At 42.7% G+C, this 21,159-nt stretch overlaps 2 protein-coding genes across 2 annotated transcripts; one reads left to right on the top strand and one right to left on the bottom strand.

Moving 5' to 3' along the window:
* Positions 1-7,484: 7,484 nt before the first annotated feature.
* LOC308285361 (Y+L amino acid transporter 2) lies at positions 7,485-20,705 on the top strand (the record flags this gene model as incomplete). Its single annotated transcript, XM_080726087.1, has 10 exons — positions 7,485-7,589; positions 8,505-8,823; positions 13,711-13,836; positions 13,990-14,134; positions 16,494-16,617; positions 17,963-18,066; positions 18,262-18,358; positions 19,105-19,254; positions 19,874-20,057; positions 20,611-20,705. Exons 1-10 carry the CDS (start codon positions 7,500-7,502, stop codon positions 20,703-20,705), a joined length of 1,434 nt encoding a protein of 477 aa, XP_080582213.1. The 5' UTR covers positions 7,485-7,499.
* Positions 12,276-12,656, bottom strand: LOC308286105 (small ribosomal subunit protein eS25-like; the record flags this gene model as incomplete). Its single annotated transcript, XM_080727062.1, has 1 exon — positions 12,276-12,656. The coding sequence occupies one exon, from the start codon at positions 12,654-12,656 to the stop codon at positions 12,276-12,278; it is 381 nt and encodes a 126-aa protein (XP_080583188.1).
* Positions 20,706-21,159: the final 454 nt, after the last annotated feature.

The raw sequence follows: 21,159 nt of genomic DNA, 5'->3' as shown, positions 1-21,159 counted from the left end.
TATTGGTTTTCTTACGGTTAAATGTAATAAAGTATAGGTTATTACAGTTTGGTAATGGTTTCCCCCATCACGATGAAGCACAAAATGTCCTTGTATTACTGTGAAAACATACTACGATATAGACCTGGGTGATATCAAAATCACATTTATTTTCAAATATTTGCCTTGAATAGTGATCAATTAAAGATTTTCTTTTGAATAGTGAAAATAGCAGATCTACAAGCTCATCATGCATCGCATCGTGACACGTTGTGAACTTATAGATTGGCTATTTTAGCACACCATTGTACAACTAAGGAAAGGGCAGGGCTCAAGTCAATCCATGACGAACCAAAAATTCCTTTATATATATCAATGAATCCACATGATTTATTTATAGTAAAATAAATAAATCATGTGGATTCATTGATGTATAAGGAATTTTAAGCATCTGCGTCATTTTTTTTTTTTACAATACCAGATGTACAAGCTTCTACGTATGCTATGTTTCTCTTTAAAAAGAAATCTTGAAAGTATGAGAGTTAGTGGGTTTAACAAAAAACTAAGTCGGATTTGAGGTTTTGATCTAACCTGACTCCGCCAGATGGTGGTGTAGACTAGAGGAACTCAATATGCCACAGTGGCGTCAGTCTCAGCAAAAGCTAAGTTATGGCGATGACTGGTGTCTTGCACGGGCGCCTTCGCGCGCGTGCAAGACACCAGTCATGTTGCCATACCTTAGCAAGAGGCATGATACATTTATTTTATTACATTTTATTTTTTTCCCCCGTTTCTACTGTTTCTTGGGCTGGATATGGCAGCCTGGAATGGCTGTTCAAGTGCTCTAAACTTGGCATGTTAGTAAACGTGCCACAATTAACAATAATGAATTGCACCTGTGCAGCTGACCTGTGGAACCTGGGAATATACCATTTTGTCAAGATGGGAAGAATACAAGAGTGGAGAATATAATTATAATAAAGTGACCATTTGTAGTTATTTCACTTAAATTCAACAACATAATAACCAGCACAGATAGACAAAGAGACATTCATGGATTTCTATTTAAAAGTAACTTTTATTTTCCACCCTGGACCCAGGGTATGGCAACTGCATACCCTTGCTATACCCAATTGACGCCCCTGATATGCCACAATCTGGCGGAGTCAGTTTAGTTTTGATCCATTTCCAGTGAGTTGCCCAGGAGCCCCTGGTGGTACTACATACAGTACAGTGTGTTTTAATTTCCTCAATAACAAGATCGTGTCTCCTCCCAAGTAACATTTCCCACACTGGGAGCTGCTCCCATAGACCCACAGGAAGTTAAGTTTAACAAACACCGCTCTCACATGAGACGTTGTCACAACAAGTCTACTGAAACGTCACTATGCAGGGACTTGTTTTGGTCACACTGTAAATCGGGGGTTCTCAAGGGTGGTCTCCACATGATTTTTGTGGGGGGGGGGGGGGGGGGGGGCTTCCCAGAGGACAGTAATGTGTCAATTTTAGGACTTTTAAGACATTTGAAATGGGGAAAAAGGCCACTACTGCATCAATAAACTACCACAGTATATTATGAAAACTGTTCAAACATTGGCCAAATTGTCAAATAGCTGATCTACAAGCTGAATGTAATGCCTACAATTCATATGATTATTCATTATTCAAATATGATTGGGAATGGGGGGTCGCAGCCTGAAAAGGTTGAGAACCACTGCTGTAAATCGTCAGGTAGAAACCTTGTATGTCCGAAACCGGTAACTTTTCAGTTCTTCTTAATACTTTTCATTGGTTAAATAAAAACATACAGACACACTTGACCGCTTCCATTTTCTAATGAAAAGAAATCCGCAATAGTGAAAAATAGCAGACGTGACGTGTTGTGAGCTTGTAGAATGGCTATTTTTGCTACTTTTGGGAAACGAATCGGACATTGCTTTACAAAAAAATATGAAATGTGGAGATACAAGTTTTCTGCGTGACAAATCTACAGTAATGAAAATCTCTTAACTTATAATGCCTTGTCTTTCTGCCTCACATTATGTTTTTTGTTTTTAGAAATGTATAATGATGATGTTACGTCAAGACATTTTACACATATCAAGCATCTATGAGAGAGAAAAAAAGGCAAAATGTGAGGGTCACTCAGTTAAATATGTCATGGTAACATTGTTCTGCTGTCATTGGTTTCATCTTTTTATATCATTACTTGCGCAAGCAGAGCATACAAGTACTGCGATCGGCTGGGTATGTACTGTATGTCGGTGTCCTCTCTTGTTTAAGCATGTAGCCCAATCAGGGACCAGCATCTCTGGCGACGTCGTCATTACTGTAACAGGCAATGAGGGACCAGCATTCCTGGTGATGCCAGTGGTGAGCGCACCTCATGGCGTGCTCTGCTTGCACACAAGTAGGCCGTACATGGCCTAACTATGGCCTACTTGTGCGCTAGGCGCAAGTTGGCCCCTCGACAGGGTGCAGTTCTAGTTTTCCTTTCAATTGTCTATTGTTGTAAAGTGCATTTTGATATTTTAGTGACTGCCGTTTACACAGTTGCAGCCTACTTTAATGCCATAATGTCCTCATCAATGTCAGCTGGCAAACAGTGTTCGGCAAGTTACACAGGAAGAGTAATAAGTTACTCTTTTGACTATGTTGTTATTAGTTATACTGGGGAAAGTGATATCTATATCAGTAATATGTTACTTAGTAACTAGTTCCTGCCCAACACTGATTTCATCAATGTCATCTGGCAAATGATCAGAGAAACCATAATTAATGATTATGTATAAAGTAAGTGCAGTTGTTGCATAGTTATGGCTTCAATAGGAGCGACACTGATTTAAAGTATGTTTCAACGACTTCATTAAAGTGTGTTCATTGTTTATCCTGGCATCTCATCTTTCAATTACCCTTTGACCAACATCTCAGTGGTGTAAAGTAACTAAGTACATCATTTACTCATGTTTGTACAATGAAACTTTCAAGGCACTTTTATTTTACTTAATTATTTGTGTACCGCCATAAGAGAAGACTTGAGTTAGAAATGTCTAAATGATTCAAACATTTTCTCAATTCTTCAAGATTCAATCAAGTGGTTAAACAGATTGATTTTTCAATCAAGTGGCTAAACAGATTGATTTTTCAATCAAGTGGTTAAACCGATTTTTATGCTATACTAGCACATTTTGCTGGGAACCTACTGGAACCCCCTGAAGGACCCCTGGGGGTCCCCGGATCCTACTTTGAGAACCGGTGAGCTATTTAGCAAAGCTTTGCCTGTCACACAGCCCACTCCACAAAGCTGTGTGTGTGTGTGTGTGTGTGTGTGTGTGCGTGTGCGTGCGTGCGTGCATGCGTGCGTGCGCGCCCAAAAGGTGACACTCAAGTTAACAACGTACAGTACCATGATATGTATGTTAACACTGTAGCTGAGACAAAGAGAGGTCAATGTTAGATTATGATTCTATAGGACACTGTTTTTCAGTAAGTGGGTCTGGTGAGGAACCAAATGGACCCGAGTTATAGAGCTGTAAGTATGTGTACATTTGGTTTGATTGATTCATTGATTGATTGAAGACTTTATTAGAGGTTTGCATAGGAAAAGGTACAGGACAGTACAGTTCACTGGTACAAGGTCAACTAAAAGGATGAACACCACAAGAAAGCTTTTGGGCTTGTTTCAATCGGGGTCCCTTTTTACAACTCATACTCATTCCTAAATACCAGTAAGACTCCCTAATCGGCGACCGTCAGGTCACATACACAAACTTTAGGAGGCAATGGTAGGCAATCAGGAGGGAATATGGGAAACATTAGAGATACCGTGTACCACTTTGCGTGATTTTAGGGCAAAATCTGTAGGAGCAGTGTCCAAAAATGTGTTTGGCAAAAATCAGCCTGATGGTGGTGCTAGATGGGACAGATGCATGTTGATGACATGCCTGTAGAGATACTGTGAAGCGCTTTGCGTGATTTTAGGGCAACATCTGTAGAAGCAGTGTCCAAAAATTTGTTTTGCATGTTTTGCCTTGTGAGAAATGAGGGGTGGCCAAGGAGTGTGTGTACAAAGTTTGGCATGTATCGGGGCAATGGTGGCGGAGATATGAGTAGGGGAAAAGTGTGACGTGACGGACAGACTGACAGACTGACTGACTGACAGACAGCCAGTGGAGGTTTTGATAGTAACTGCGACCTGACGGTCGCAATCTATCCTTTATCTGGGGAGCAGGGATGTAGTGGGGGGGGGGAACGCGGGAGTACGGAGTGCCCACACTTCTCTCAAGTCAAGTCAGTTGATATTATATTTCAGGTCGTTCTGACCCAGCAATTGGTTGAAATAGGCTCGCCAGCAATGCTGAAATGAGCATGACTAACAGCAGATGGTAATATAAGATTTGAAAATGGATTAATTAATTGGAAATATCAGTTGTGGAGCTATTTTGCATGGGAAGTTTGGCTGATGATCCGGTCATCAAATTATTGGTTGAGAACCACTGGTCTAAGGCTATCTCTGCTGCCGCGCAGACCCGTTTTAAGCCAGCGAAAACGTTATGTGCACGTGCACGGACGCACGTACGTGCACGGACGCACGTGCGTGCACGCGCATTGACGCGCATGCACGTGCGTGCGTGGGGAGTGCCCACACTTCCAAATTTAGCACTACAACACTGCTGGGGAGTGAGTGGGGGACCCCCTGGAACCAGAACATCTGGGGGTCCCTGCCTGGACCCCACTCTGAGAACCAATGCATATCAAACTGAGGTTCTGGCTGACGAGGGTTTTTTGGTGGAGTTTGGATTTTCTTAGAAAGCATTCTATAGAGCATGACAACAAGTGTCTGTGTCGCCCACCATGCTGGGTCAGAGTTTAGCCTGCCTCGGGCTCTGCGCGGCCAGACGATGTTTATCCCATGTCATCCACACTCCCGGTGGGGCCGGGCCAGCTCTCTCAAAATAGTAGGAGGGGAACACGAGAGTGCGGTGCAGGCACGTCAGACATCAAAGGGGGCTTGAGCCCCCTGCCCCTTTTATCCGTCTGTAAAAAAAAGTGCCCTCTCCAGACCATGAATGCAGTTTTTACTATGGTGGTAGAAATGCAAATGCCCTCTTTCCATGCCATACCTGAAGGCAGCATTCAAGAGAATTGCCTTGCCCAAACTCTCCTGAACTTTACAGCATCTTATGTTGAATGCCGTACACCACATCTCCAGTATTGACTTGATTATGCTTAGTTCAGTGTGGTATCGGTGCCATGGCATTGGTCCGAAGGTTCATTAGTCCGAAGGTTCATTAGTCCTAATTTGTTAAGAATACTATGCCTAACTCTAACTCTAACCCTAAACCTAACCTCAGTAACCCTAACTAAATTCGGACTAATGAACCTTCGGACTTATGGGCAGTCCCCATGGTATCAAGCACCGAAAATAGCCGACCTTCAAGATTCAATCAAGTGGCTAAACAGATTGATTTTTCAATCAAGTGGTTAAACCGATTTTTATGCTATACTAGCACATTTTGCTGGGAACCTCCAACGCATCGCAGGGCGACGCGTTGTGAGCTTGGAGGTCTGCTATTTTCGATATTTTCACCACAAGGCCCTTTTAGAAATTCCAGCCCCTGCCTCTCCAAAATTCTCTGCACGTCCCTGGTACGGTGAAGCGTGGCCCTGGAAAAACACCCTGACCCTGCTGTTATGCTGCAGGAGCAGAGGGATTGCAACATCCACCATCTCCACTGTGTGTTGGTCTCCTACACCAGCAGCCCCTCTCTCAGGGATAATAGTACTGCTCACACTAGATCCACCCTGAGTGGGACTAAACCAATGCCAATGCCCACAACGGAGTCTGCGGTTCTTTTTGCCTGCTGTTGAATATACACTGTATATAGAAGGTAAGATGAGTTTTTCTTTGTGTTTTCATCAACTTATTTCCATGTTGAAAGTCTCACCAGTTGAGCATGGTTCGAGGTGGTCCTTTGGAGCAGACTAGTGGTGGAAAGTAACTATAAGTACATTTACTTAAAGGGATAGTTCACACAAAAACGTATATTTATTCGATTACTCACCCTATGGAGAATTGAATTCATGGATATGTGTTTGTTTTTGTTGCATTCCTAAGCCAATAATTTGATGACCAGCAGTCGTTCACAATTGAGACACAAAGGGAGTCTCCTTCGTTCCCTATGGAGACACAAAGAGCCTCCTCACATTATTGTCTTAGGAATGCGGCAAAAACATTGTGAGCTTGTAGATCTGCTATTTTCAAAAGATTTGTATACACTTTGTATACGATTTTACTCAAACACATTTTGAATTCTGGATGTTTGACTTGTAACAGAGTATTTCTACATTGCAGTATTGATTGATACTTATTAAAAATAATATGGTCTGGTGTTTGTCTGCCACCAGCAGGCCTCAGGAGAGATCTCTTTGTTTAAATGCTTTGTTTGAACTTGAACAAAACACCATACAGAAGTAACAGAACTGACATTAGTGACCCATCATGCTGAGAAATGTTTTGAGTGTTGAGCTTGCTTAAGTACAGTAGTTGTGTTTTACAAAACACAATGACCCTTTTGAACGCTATCAGCATATTGACTTTAGATTATTTTCTGACAGATTGTCCTACTAATTCCTACTATTCCTACTAATCTTGTCCTACCAGACAAGATTAGTTTGAGCTGTTAGCAGTGGTGTAAATTTAAGTGCTTAAAGGAGTAGTTCACCACTTTTCAACCTGTCTTCATATAATAGGTCCTCACTAATGTTCATGATAAAATATCACAATTTTTTTCTACTCAGTCCATGTCTCCTAGGAGAGCTGTGGGAAGTTCAGAATCCATCGTCTTGTGACATCATCATTTTCCAAAAAGAAAATTTAATCAATATTTTTGAAAAAAATATTTAGATTTTTATTATCGCGAGAACAATGGCTTCCACTTTAAAATTGCAACTTTTCAGGAAAAGAAAGCCTGCAGTTTCTATAAACTGGATTGGCAATCGATGATGTCACAAGACGATGGGTTTCTGAAAAAAAAGAAAAGAAAAAAGCTATTTTTGAGTGAGGACCAATTATATAAACATAGGTTGACACGTGGTGGAGTGCCCCTTTAAGTACAATTCTGAAGTATTTTATTTTTATTTTTAGTATTTCCAATTTTCAATACTTTTACTTCAACTCCACTGCACCTCAGAGGCAAATATTGTACTTTTACTCCACTAATTGTTTGAAAACTTTAGTAACTAGTTACTTTGTAGATTTAGTCGATTATTATTACAAAACATACAGTGACCACTTCAGCCCAATATCTGTTGAATTCCGGACTTAGTGACAGTATTTCTACATTGTGGTACTAAAACATTTCAGCCCTTCTCCCACCACTGTCCACGTGTGTAGCCCGCCGTTGTCACTCACGATGGGTGACCTGAGACGTCAGGTGGTGTCCATGACCCAGAGCATGTGCCCCAGCTCGCGGGTTCCGTCCGAGGAAGACCTGAAGGCTCCCAGCGGTGGTGGGAAGATGCAGATGAAGAGAGAGATCTCCCTCATGAACGGCATCTGCCTCATCGTGGGCAACATGATCGGCTCGGGCATCTTCGTCTCGCCCAAGGTTACTGTTCGAGTTTTGCATTTTTATATTTATTGTTTTCAATTTCAGTTCAGTACATAGTTAAACAGTAGTCCTGTCCGTAGTCTACAAGCTCACAACGCATCACGTCGCGACACATGAGCTTGTGCTGTAGATCACTTTCTTTACCTTTGAAGATTTTGAACAGAGTTAAAAAGGTTCCAAAATGTTGTAAGATTTTAAATCCACCTAAATTATTAGGCTTATATTGAACATTGTCATTTACCTCTATGATTTTAGCTAGTTTTAGTTAGTGTAGTTTTGCAAACAAACAATACAGTTTCAGCTAGTTAACATCTTTTTTTTTTCTCCATTTATCATTATTTTGTTACTTTCAGCATTTAGACCTAAGGTCAATTCTAAAAACGGCTTCTAAATCCTGATTTAGTTTTCGGGAAAAACTTCAAATATTTATTGAAAAATTACAAAAACATTATGTCGCTATATAGCAACAGCAACCCAAAAAATGGGTTCCCATCTTGAAAGATAAAAATCGCATCTGTGCGAAGCATCAAACACGACACACGTGCATATCCTACATATAATTTTAGAGATGAGGTCAGTCACTCAGTCACAAAATGCATTATACTGCAGTGACCAATACAGCCCAGTAGAGGGCGGAATCATTCCACAACAAAAAGAAAAGAAAGGAGAGTTTGCAGCACATATATTCGAACGGGTAAGGTCTAGTCTCCTTAATTGTATGGGCTGTTCTGTCCGTGACATCAGCTGTGGTGATTTTGGTTTCTGTGTACTTTCTATGACGTCAGTCATACGGACATACTGTAGGGACACACAAAGCCAGACGTAGGAGCGGTTAGCACCGCTCAACAACCCCAAAAGGGGTTCCTTGCCTTAATGGCTCTACTATAACGCCGCACTCTCTCCCCCCGACAGGGCGTGCTGATGCACAGCGCCTCCTACGGGCTGTCGCTGGTGATCTGGGCGCTGGGCGGCGTCTTCTCGGTGTTCGGCGCGCTGTGCTACGCCGAGCTGGGCACCACCATCACCAAGTCGGGCGCCAGCTACGCCTACATCCTGGAGTCCTTCGGCGGCTTCCTGGCCTTTGTGCGCCTGTGGACGTCCATCCTGCTGATCGAGCCTGCCAGCCAGGCCATCATAGCGCTCACCTTCGCCAACTACCTGGTGGAGGCCTTCTACCCCACCTGCCACCCGCCTTACGACGCTGTGCGCCTCCTCGCGGCCGCCTGCATATGTAAGTGTCAATGGCCCGGGAGGATTCGAACCCTGGTCTCCCGCACGGGAAGGGACACTAAAGTCAGCATCTTATTTATCCACTAGCCTAAAGGGGAATTCCCCCTTTGGCCGGGGGAGATATTAGGATTCAATCAAAGGCTCTGAGCCACTACTCAATGGGAGCCTGCATTGGGGGTCATCACCCAGCCAGGATTGTATGTAGGGATCCTAAATCGATGGTTAAACCAGCGGTTCCCAATGTTTCTTGGATTGGGAGGCCCACTTGAAAGCGTTCGCAGCCCACCCAATTATTTGGGGTCCCACTAGCAATATAGCCTACTACAGGTTGGGAATTGTTGGGTCAAACAAAACAGAGAGAGAGAGAGAGAGAGAGAGAGAGAGATAAAGAGAGTCAGACAAACTGAAGAGATTTCAGAACAATAACAGAGTTGTAGTGCTTCAGACAACAGATAGAGAGACCGACTGACCTGCCTATATTGGTCCCGTCAGGGACATTTGTCATAGCAACACAGACCACAGGTCAGATACATCAAAGTAGAGATGCATCTAGTGGGAGATTTAAGGTATTGTGCACTTATACACTCCAAAAACATTCATACAGTAAGTCCAGTTATCTTGTTCACACACACTGATATGAGACAGAGCCCCCAGTGACTCGGTCTGGGCTGCTATAATTAGACTACATGCCAGCAGTATTTTACAGCCTGCCTTTGTGATGTGGTATTTAGGTGAGAGAGAAGCAGCGTCCTCAGTTACTGTACCCAGACACAGCGGCGTCAGTTCAGAAAAAGCTAAGTAAGGTATGGCAACATGACTGGTGTCTTGCACGCGCGCCCTCGCGCGCGTGCAAGACACCAGTCATGTTGCCATACCTTAGCAACATGCACGATGAAAAGTAGGCCTACATTTTATTATTTCCCCCTGTAGCCAAGGTATGGCAGCTGCCATAGCTTGCCATACCCAATTGACGCCTCTGCCCAGACACAGTATGTGGACCAGGCCACAGCCTACAGTACACGCTGACCTGAAACCCAGTTTTATACTTCCACCCATGACCAGTGTCCCGCGAAATGGAGCAAAGATAGCCCGTCTACAAGCTCTGAGCAAATTAGTGAGACATGACCAAATGACCAAAATAGGGACGCCAGATTGAAAGTGGTCTCTCGAGCCAATATCTTTCGTCCACAATGCCTAATTCGAATGTATCTATTCTGCATCTAGCTTAACCTAGATGCAGAATTAGATACACGCGCCTAATTCTGCCCTGTATAAATTGAGTACAGGTACAGTACTTTATACTTAACAATAACAATACTTAACTTTAAAATAACATTGATTGTGGAAAATAATAGCCGATTTACGAGCTTGTAGATCGGCTATTTCCACAATTTTTTTACTTTAAAAAAAAAAATTGAACATTTTTCAACATGGAAACGATTATGACGATTATGAAAAATAATCGTGATTATGTCAAATAATTGCGATTAGACAATTATTATGTAATAATTGTGACAGCCCAGCTACTTGATGCCAGCTCAGTGGCCTGGTGGTTGAAGTGTGCTTAAGAGTCATGTCCACGGGGTGTACTTTACTGAACTCAACGTCATCAAGCTGCCTCATGCTACGTACAGAAACAGGATATGTGCTCCTGATCTATAGGCCACATGGCTCATAGAGGTAGGCTATACCGTAGGGTTACTTTACTACTGTATAAATCATACATGGGCAACAGGCGGCCCGGGGGCCACATGCGGCCCCCACCTTCACTTAATGCGGCCCTCAGGTTAATATCAGAAGACTGATATTAACTTAATTATATTGATTATAGCTGTTACAATTCCAAAAATGCAAACCCACTTTAATGACTAGTAGTATTAACATTTTAGATTTTTCACTTCCAAAATATATTTGCAATTAAGTTCATAAAGTTTACATAAAGTATAACTAAATGCATGTGAAATTAAACAAAAATGTTAGATTTCAGGATTCCAATTAAAAAATAACAAAAGATAATTCAGGATTCTACTTCGAAAGTAGCGGATATTTTTGCTACTCTTACTGGAGATAAGAGGTTTTTGCTTGACAGTAACAATATGCAATGTGGCCCTCTGGTGTGAGTGTGTAAATATAGTGTCCCTTTCCATAATCAAAGTTGCCCACCCATGGTATACCTAGTCTGGGATCAGTAGCGTTTTCGGGTTTCTGATCCGGTCGTGAGCGGAAACAATCTACGTGATGTTGTAGTCATCAGACGGACTACACTTTAGCCGGAAACTACCACACCGGAAACAGTTTTAACCCAAAATGATTCCCCGCGCTCAAGGGCATAATGTTAGGGCCTACCCAATAAACCCCTGGCTTGATGCGGCGTAGTATTGCTTATTTTGGAAAGGTTTGTTTGGAATATTCATGTTTTTTAGTCCAACTCATAGCGACTGGCAAAACTACACTTCTCGAGCATTAGGGATTGGGGAAACAAACAGGGGGGACCATAACAAAGCGACTTCGCTTCGTTCTTCTTCTTCATTTTCTCGGTCTTTGTTCCGGTTTAGGCCATGCCTAGATCACATGGTTAGAACGAATACCAGGCTTTCCTCCGAGGTGGAAGGTCTGGTGACACGAGGTTACTGACTGTATAACTACATGCTCATGCCTACACACACACACACTCATGCAGGCACACACTGAATGTTTAAATTCCCATTTAGCAAGTAGCAGCTGCCACAGAGGTTGACAGATTCATGCATATCTCCTTAATGCACCCACACATACAACAGCGTGCCGTGCAGCCGTGCACTCACACATGCATCATGCAACAGCATGCACACACTTATGCAACAGCCAATGAGACTAGCAGCAGGAATACACATCATCATGTTACATGGACGCTGGTTGCTACTGTAAGAAGCAGCATGTTTTCGTTCACCCTGTGTCTCTCATTGGGAAACAGTATAAATTGTTGAGTTCTATATCCATAACCAAACCATACTGTAAAGTATCTTTTTCCTGTTTAGTTTTTCTTGTTTTTGCATTATGAAATGAACAAGGCAACCAGACTATAGTAGGCTACTTGTCCGGAGGCACGCACTCGGGCCATGTCAAATCGACTGGCTTCATCTGGAATTGTGCGCTTGCATTTAGCTAAGACGTTTTCGCCATTGACTTGAATGGGATTTTTGTTTTTTACTCCCAAATATGGATATGACTGACATCATAGATGTCTGACGTCACAGACCACATGAGACTGACATGGAGGCCAAATGGGAAGATGCCGGTTCAATCAGTATGTCCATATATGGGCATTCCAAGATTTGGGCTTATATTTATTTATTAATTTACCAGTTTTTTTTTTGTCTTTACAGTTTTTATTCAGCTTTCATTTCAAATTGGTCATCACAGCCTGGCTTAGCCATACTATATCACCTTGTGTTAACAATGGATGGACAGAGTTTATTTCCAGACCTCTACCTCCTCATCGCCAGCCTTGCTGATGCTGACATTACGCGTGTAGATCAGCTGTCCTCTGTGTTGGGACACCAGTCTGATCAGGCCTTTGGCCAGCAGTTCCTGGAGGGCGCTCTTCGCCAAGGAGCAGCGGACCTTCAGCCTCTCGGAGACCACGGCGGGGGTGATGAGCTTGTAGTTGGGGACCTCCTTGTACAGCTTGTCGTAGGTGACCTTGTCGAAGAGGACCAGGTGGTTGAGCTTGTCCCTCACTTTCCCCTTGGACCACTTCTTCTTCTTGGCCTTGCCTCCGGACTTGTTGACCGGGTTGACCGGGTCCTTCTTGGCCTTCCCGGGGTCCTTCTTCTTGTCTTGTTTAGGGGGCATGTTTCCTCGTCAAGATGTCGGAGCAAAAGTGAGCATGGCCGGTGCGGCGCCCGTATTTATGCGCATAATGTTGATGACATCAGGGATCTCCGTATACTGTAGTGTACATTATGGGCATAAAAGCGACAAGGGCCGACAGAGATATCCATATATGGCCATTCATTTATTAGTGATTTAAATTTTTTTTTTAAACTTGCGTCATGGCAACCACACTTGCAATTTCCCAGAATGCCGATTCCACCAGTATATCCATATATGGGCATTCCAAGATATAGGCTTAACATTGATGACACCAGGGATCTCCATATTATCATTTATTGGTGAAAACATCTTCCTCACTGACTTGAATGGGGAAAAATGGTAAGGCGGAATTCATTTGCAAGTGTGACTCGCGCCACCGCAACAACACTTGCATTTCCCCAGAATTGCATCTTTCTAGTTTGTTCTACTCTCTCTCAACCACTCGGCCTCAGTTTAACCATTTATGAATGGTTAAACTGTCTATGTCTTATAAGACAGTGGTTCTCAACCTGTGGGTCGGGACCCCCATGGGTCCCCAAATTATTTTGGGGGGTCCCCAGATGATTAACTTAATGTGCAACATTGTTTTCTCACTCAACAGTAAACAAACCAACATAACATTTAAGTGTATTGAGGGTAACTGCACATTTCTAAAGTGACAATTTAAGGACTTTTTAATGCCTCTAAAATGACAAATTAAACATTGGCCAAATTGGCAAATATTAGAAGCAGAAATGGTGAAAATAGCCGATCTACATGCTCACAACGCCTCGCAACGCGAGACGCGTTGTGAGCATGTTATACAAAATGTAATGCCTCAACTCTTAGTGCTCGTAGGGTGGAGGGTCCCCAGTTAAAATATGATTATTTTGGGGGTCGCGGCCTGAAAAGGTTGAGAACCCCTGTTATAAAACATAGTATAAATGTGCAGATTTGCAACTTTTGATACTTTTTGAGTGAGTATGGGGAGGTTTCTGTCGGCCGACAGCAAGGATCAGGATGACGTGTCGTTGTCTTGCTGTGTGTTCCACAGGCACGCTGATCTTTGTGAACTGTGCCTACGTGAAGTGGGGAACCTTGGTCCAGGACATCTTCACTTACGTCAAGCTCATGTCGCTCATCCTCATCATCATCGTGGGAATCCTCAAGTTGTCAAGCGGTAAGTTGACAACAGTGCTGGAATGAATGTAGCCAACTTACTCAAGTATTATACTCAAGGGAGTACTGTATATGTACTCAAGGCAAGAGTTGGACAAAATGAAGTACTGTACTAGCACACAGCTTTAGAGCATTTTGTCTGTATTGTGTGCAGGAGAGATCAACAACCTGGAGAGTCCGTTTGAGGGCTCTACTAAGGACCCTGGGGCCATCGCTCTGGCCCTCTACTCAGCCCTGTTCTCCTACTCTGGATGGGACACGCTCAACTTTGTCACCGAAGAGATTCAGAATCCTGAGAGGTAAGGGCCGTTTATAGTTCCGTATGTTTGATTTTGTGTACGTTTCGTGTGAGAGAGCACGTGCAGTAATTGCGTCGACATGCTTAGTTCGTCTACGGTTTGTGCGTGCCGACCCGCTCTCCTCTCCAATTCGGCTCCCTTTGGGGCCGCGCGACACAGCGCCTCACAGCACAGAGCACACGAGAGAGGAACAGAACAGAGCAAGGCGAAGCAAGGCGAAGCAAGGCGAAGCAATTCTCAGCGCGATCCCTACCAGGATTTCACTCTAATGTCTCTGTCATCCACACAAGTCTTTTTAGAAATACTTTGGGTCAGTTAACATTATATCACCATTCACCAGCCAGTCAAAGGATAGGCTATATGATTCGAAACGCAAGTGAAACAGATTTTGTCTGAATGAACCACACTCACCTCGAGTAGCCCCCATCTCTCGAATCTGGTGATTAATCAATAAGAGAACGGCGTTCAAGCCACAGAGCTTTCCATGTTGGTATCATAGAGGTATAAGAACGACATCGTTTCACTCTTTTTGCACTTTTCCTCACTACGGTGTCCGCGGGTACTTCTTGCTACGGACAAATCCAGTACGTTCAGTTGGGAGGTGTATGTAAAGGGTCCGTGTACGGACCGTAATCATACGGACAGGTACGGACAGGGAGAAAGAACGGACATCAAACGGACCAAGCGGAAGATATCTCTCACCCCCTCCGTTTCTAGTGTAGACCTGCGGTCCTTTTATTACTATGCATGGTACTTACAGGGACGCACCCTCACACAAAACCCTGATCATTTATCGATCCCTATTTGGGGCATGTTACTATAGGTGAAATCTCAGAAATAGTGCTTTTTAAATCATCACTAATAATCAATAGTTGCAGCCTTTTCATCTTGGGAACAAGAACAGGCACACTAACATAGTCAAGTCATTTTAACCGGCTCAAAGAATTGACATTAAACTGTGTACTACTGGAGCAAGTGAGTGTGCCCGTTCTATTCATTTTCATAATCCTATCTTAACCCAGCATCTCGATAAGTGATGTGCATATTCTTTCATCTTCTTATGACCTCAAAATGTTGCCAGAAGATCAAGTTGTTCTGGTTTTACTATTATTGAGAGTCCTCATGTGTGTAGGTAAACGAGTACACCCACACCGCATGCACGTGCACACACCCACGCACGCACGCACAAAGACAGACAGACACACACACACACACACACACACACACACACACACACACACACACACACACACACACACACACACACACATACATGCAGGTGCATTAAGTCACCTGTCCTCGTGATAAAAGCAAAACGAACGTGTTTAATAGTATCATGTGTCATTGTTTTCCCTTCTCACAATGTGGGCTAGGTCATAGAAAGTCTTCTCCCTTCCCCTTTCTGCACATCCTCTTTGATGGTTGTTCCCGGCAGAGACTCGCTGACATTCTTCCCAATTCTATGTTTGAACAGTGATGCTGTTAATGTATAACGGCATCCACAGCTTAAACGATTAAATCGGGCAGGCTGACGTTGTTATTACAATCAAGGTAATTGTAGGATTTGCCCTTGAGTTTGCCTTATCTTGATGATTTGTCAGAATTTCCTGTTCAAAACGTTGAACTCCTGCTGGATAGTTTGGAGGTCGCCTGCTACCTGCTTCATCGGTTTTATTCTCCTGGTTCCTCACATTCATCAGACTGCTCTCTTCTCCATAAAGGGCGAGCTGGAAAAGTGGCATTTGTTCTGCTATACTGCTTTATAGTCACTACTGTTTGCATTGAAAATAATTTATATTTCTTTCATTTCAGCTGAAAAGGCCTTAGAACAGAGAAAAAAATGCCATGGCTCACTGGAGTGGATTTTCCATTTAAAACCTTTTAATAAACAAGGACTTGTGATAAAGATTTTTTATGTTTTGTAAAAACAGCCTTCAAAAGCTTTACTACCAAAATCATGACTTTAGGATTAATTAGTTTCAAGTCCAAAGTTGATGTAAAATTTGAGAGAGCACCCACTGATCAGCTTCAAATGTATAGTGCTGTCTGCTTATCTCTTTTGTCATCAGTTCCAATTTCACTTGTTTATCCTTTATCCTCTCTCTTCTGTTTCGAGTCAGCCAGACCCTTCCCTTGTTACTGAAGAAACACCCTATTGCAATGATTACTATCAGAATTTAGAGCTATTTATTTAATGCTTATTTTAACAATTAAATACAAAATAAATCACTTACAGCACCTTTACCATCATTGTGTCATAGAGATGTATTAAATCGTGGCTATAGTTTGCTCTGAAAATATTTTTTCTTCTTTTTTTCTGGTAAATTAAGAACATTCTGCTACTTTTTGTCACCTTTAGGAATCTGCCACTGGCTATTGCCATCTCCATGCCTATAGTGACCATCATCTACCTGTTGACCAACGTGGCCTACTATGTTGTCCTGGACATGCCGTCTCTGCTGGCCAGTGACGCCGTGGCCGTGGTAAGTTCCTTCATCATGTCCCACATGCTGTGGTAACGTCACATAGTACTATAGTACTTTGTCACTGTCCACGGGTCACTATCTGACCTACATGCTTGGCCAAATATAGGAGCGCTCTTCGGTTCTCAGGGAAAGATCACCTCCTCACAAGTTCAGGCCCATTTGATGAGCTCATCCAAATACACAAATGAGATGGCATGAATCTAAAAGGCTAAGTGGATCATAAGAGACAATCTCACATCTGTTCACACTGCTAACAGCAGTACAAAGTACTGTAAAAGCATGTAATTATCACCTGTAGTTGAGTCATATTTGACCATGAGTATCTATACTTTGACTCAAGTACTGAGGTTGAGTACTTGACCACCACTGACCGTCAGGCAGGCGATAGTATCAAATGCTGAACAAACAAGCAGACAAAAGGACAGACTCAATACTGTAGGTGCTGAGTCTACTGTAGCTAGTAGCTACACATTAGAGCCTCACATTTTGTACATTTCCACACCCGTACCTATTGTGGCCACTAGATGGCCAAGTCAGCATAGTATCACTTACTTTAAATGTGGAAACCTCCTCTCTTGTCCAATGTGTAAAGCTGTGATCAGACCATATGAGAACATTATGGTCTTTTCAACATAGAAATGGACTCTGAAATTCCCTGAATAATTAGAGTAGGATTGGTATCTGCTGCCATTTGATATGTCTTTTATTTGCACAATTAAGAGTCTCTCAAGACAGACATGTTGTCTGACTTGGCTACCACAAGTTTCAAATGCTTCCATCTGCACGTAGCATTCATTGTGAAAAAGAACATCTGTGCGGAACTCTGTTACGCACTTTATATTTGACATTTTTACTCTTACTTTCACTCTTATACATGTTCTTTATTTGAAATGTAACTGCTATACTTGTGGGGACACTATTTTATACCTGGTGTAAACTTGGGAAGTGATATGACAATTTGTTACTGATGAATTAGTTTTTTATTGTATTTGCATTCTCTCTGACTGAAGTGTAGATTTGGTTCTGAAACTATTGATTATTATCTCTATTCTAACCATTAATTTTTTCAATTAATCGAATACATAAAGAAATTGGAACTGATGTTTTTTAATAATCAACTAAATCTATTACTCTGATTCGTCATACAACAAATACGTGTAGCACAAATAACTGATCGACAAGCTCACTCGCATTGTGACGTGCTGTAGGCCTACCCACAAAATCGATATTAAAATATCTAAACGATTATTTCTTAATAAAACAATTAGTTGGATTATCTTTTGCAGTCCTAGCACAGATCAATGAGTTATTAATGAGTGGTGTTGTGCTCCTGACTCCTCAGACGTTTGGGAATGCTGTGCTGGGTCCATTCAAGTGGATCATTCCTGTATCAGTAGCCATGTCCTGCTATGGTGGACTCAATGCTTCCATCATCGCTGCCTCAAGGTACACACACATTACAATCACCGATGCCATATCAATGCAATTATCATACATTCACAATAATTCTACTGTACTCGTGATAGTAATACTTCATGCCAGTGGTGCTAATTCATGGAATCTTGCACTCTATGTACATTTTTTATGTGACTCTGTGATTCTTCCTAATCCTTGATTGTTTGAACTACATTGTGCATCCAGACTGTTTTTTGTTGGAGCCAGAGAAGGCCATCTCCCAAACAGCCTGAGTCTAATCCACATGGAACGTTACACACCCATTCCCGCTCTGCTGTTCAATGTAAGAACCATCATACCTACATCGTTGCTCGTAAATCAACGCCCTACTTAGTTTCACACAAAAGCATCAAAAGTAGCAAATCTATAAATCTGTAGCAGATTTTAAGTTGCAGCCTTGCAGCTATGCGTGTTCTTTTTCATCAGTCAACTTTCATTCAACATGATCATCATCACATAATACACAGTACCATGGCAAAAACTGATAACAAGATCTATGCTGGTTCAGTGCTGTGCAATGGTCCAGGAAGTAGTCAACTGCAGTTATTTTTGCAGGATACGTGACCTTACTGTAGGTGTCGAATAATACAACCACTGTCACTAACATAGTATATTAAAGCAATTGCTTTTCTAAAACGGTCACAATATTGCAACATGAAAATCATAGACATGTACCAATTAAAACTGTTCTATTTCACTAATAATACACAATAAGGTCTGCTCTGCAAGAATGTAGTTCCCGGCCAGGCTGCAGAAACAACACAGGTGCAGATAATTGGTGCACTGTGGAACACTGGAAAGAAATAACGCACCTGGGTTTGATATAAACTGATTCAAGATGTGGGTTATAGTCTCATATACCACAGCAACCAGCCAATCAGAATCAAGGAATGGAACTAGCCGTTTTAGAAAGTATGTTACGCCAGGTAGATGATGACCTCATCTACCTGGCCTCATCGACCTCATCACAAGGTGATATACTGTACTATTGATTGATTGATTGATTGTTGCGTTTCTGGTCTGTTTCAGGGTTTGATGGGGCTGATCTTCCTGTCGGTGGAGGACGTGTTTCAGCTCATCAACTACTTCAGCTTCAGCTACTGGTTGTATGTGGGTCTGTCTGTGGCCGGCCTCATCTACCTCCGCTTCACCCAGCCTGACAGATACAGGCCTGTCAAGGTAGCGCGCACGGATCGCACGGCACGCACACATACACGCATGAAGCGCACACACACGCGCGCAGCCGCGCACACACAGTGCTTCCCGCCACAGACTAAAACAGTGTGATCAGGGGTGTCGCACCAAATTCTGGGCCCTGGGTACAAGGATTCACTGACTGGGAACGCATTATTACGCATTATTTTGTGCTTTAACTATTGAAAAATAGCAGATATACAAGCTCACAGCGTGGCTCCGAGTGCAGCGCTGTGAGCTTGTATATCTGCTATTTTTTTTAAATCGTGAATATTTGTGTCAAATCCTTTTTTTGAAAAACCTATGTTTCCCATCTCAAAATATTTAGTTCCAGGGACCCCCCAGAAGCAAAATTTGAGTTACAAATGTTTGCTTAAAAAATACATATATTCAAAGATTTGCACACATTTTCACTACTTTTCAAAAATAGCAGATCTACAAGCTTGCAGCGCAGCACTCGGTGCCGCGCTTTGAGCTTGTAGATCTGCTATTTTTCAATAGCTAAAGTATAAAATAATTAAGGCCCCTCCACCTTGGGCCCTAGTAACTCAGTCCCACTTTTCCCTTGTGACGCCTGAGTGTGTTCTCCTGCTCCTGTCCACAGCTCAGCCTGTTCTTCCCATTGGTGTACTGCGTGTGCAGTCTGTTCCTGGTCATCGTGCCTCTGTACGGGGACACCATCAACTCCCTGATCGGCATCGGCATCGCCCTGTCCGGCGTGCCCGTCTACTACGTCACCATCTACCTGCCGGAGGACAGACGGCCCGGATTCATAGGCAGGCTGAACGGTAAGCTTTGAGTCGGGTCTTCACCATCATGACCGTTTTTCTAGAAATGGAAATGATTCAGTGATTAAACAAACATGTAGATAATTGTAATTATCTCAAATAAATGCAATGTGACGATTATGTAATAATTGTGACAGCTGACAGGCCTAGGTTTGAGCATTGTTCAACTTATTTGTTGAACTTTGTTGAGCGGTCAGTGTGCTATTTGGACCGCAGCTGTGATTCACACATTTATACAGCATTTAAATGGGACAATATTTCACACAATCACACCCAGGGATAGATGATTATGGCTACAGCCATGAGTACATACTGTAGACATTTGAGGATTTGGCTGTGAACGATACCAATAATGTCCAGCATTCCCACAAAGTCACAGGCTGTTCCTGGATTATGACTATGGGACTTTAAGGTGATGTATCACTTTACAACTATTACTGGACTTTTAAGCTTTCTTTCCTCCTCTCTTGATCGTCCTACCCCTCCTCCCTGGCCTGTTTCTCTGTTTTTGAATCCATCTCTCTCTGTCCCTCTTTCTCTTGTTGTGTTCCAGCCTTCGCCACCAAATACACCCAGATCATCTGCTACTGCTGTCTGACTGAACTGGACGTGGAGCCAGAGAAACCAGCAGACGGCAAAACCCAGTGAGCTGCCACTGGTCACCCTCCCACTACCACCCACACATCCACCCCTCTACCCCTACCAGCCTGAATCCCATTCACGTATGGATGGACCCATGGAGGCATGGACATCAAACAAGGACCCCCATAACTCTGAGGAGCCTTTTCCACTGGCAAAGAACCGGTTCGGGTTATTTCTCCCGCCTATGGGATGGCAACTTTCTTGGAACCTTGGTTCGTTCTTGCGAACCGGCCGCGAACCAACTTTTACGGTGGGCCTTGTGGACCAGCCTTGTGGAGCAATGGGATCCAATGGGAACTGCATTTTTATTATAATAATATAAATGGTATGATAGTGTATATTTATTATTATAATATAATATATTATGAGATATATTATATCTCATAATTCGGAGATTCTGACGTCATCAGATGTCTATCTATTGACCAGCTTTGCAATCTGGTAGTAATAAAGAAAGACA

The sequence above is a fragment of the Nannobrachium achirus genome (assembly GCF_963921795.1).
Source record: "Nannobrachium achirus genome assembly, chromosome: 5".
NCBI lineage: Eukaryota > Metazoa > Chordata > Actinopteri > Myctophiformes > Myctophidae > Nannobrachium > Nannobrachium achirus.
The sequence above is the reverse complement of the archived record's forward strand: the minus strand, read 5'-3'. Positions and strand labels throughout refer to the sequence as shown.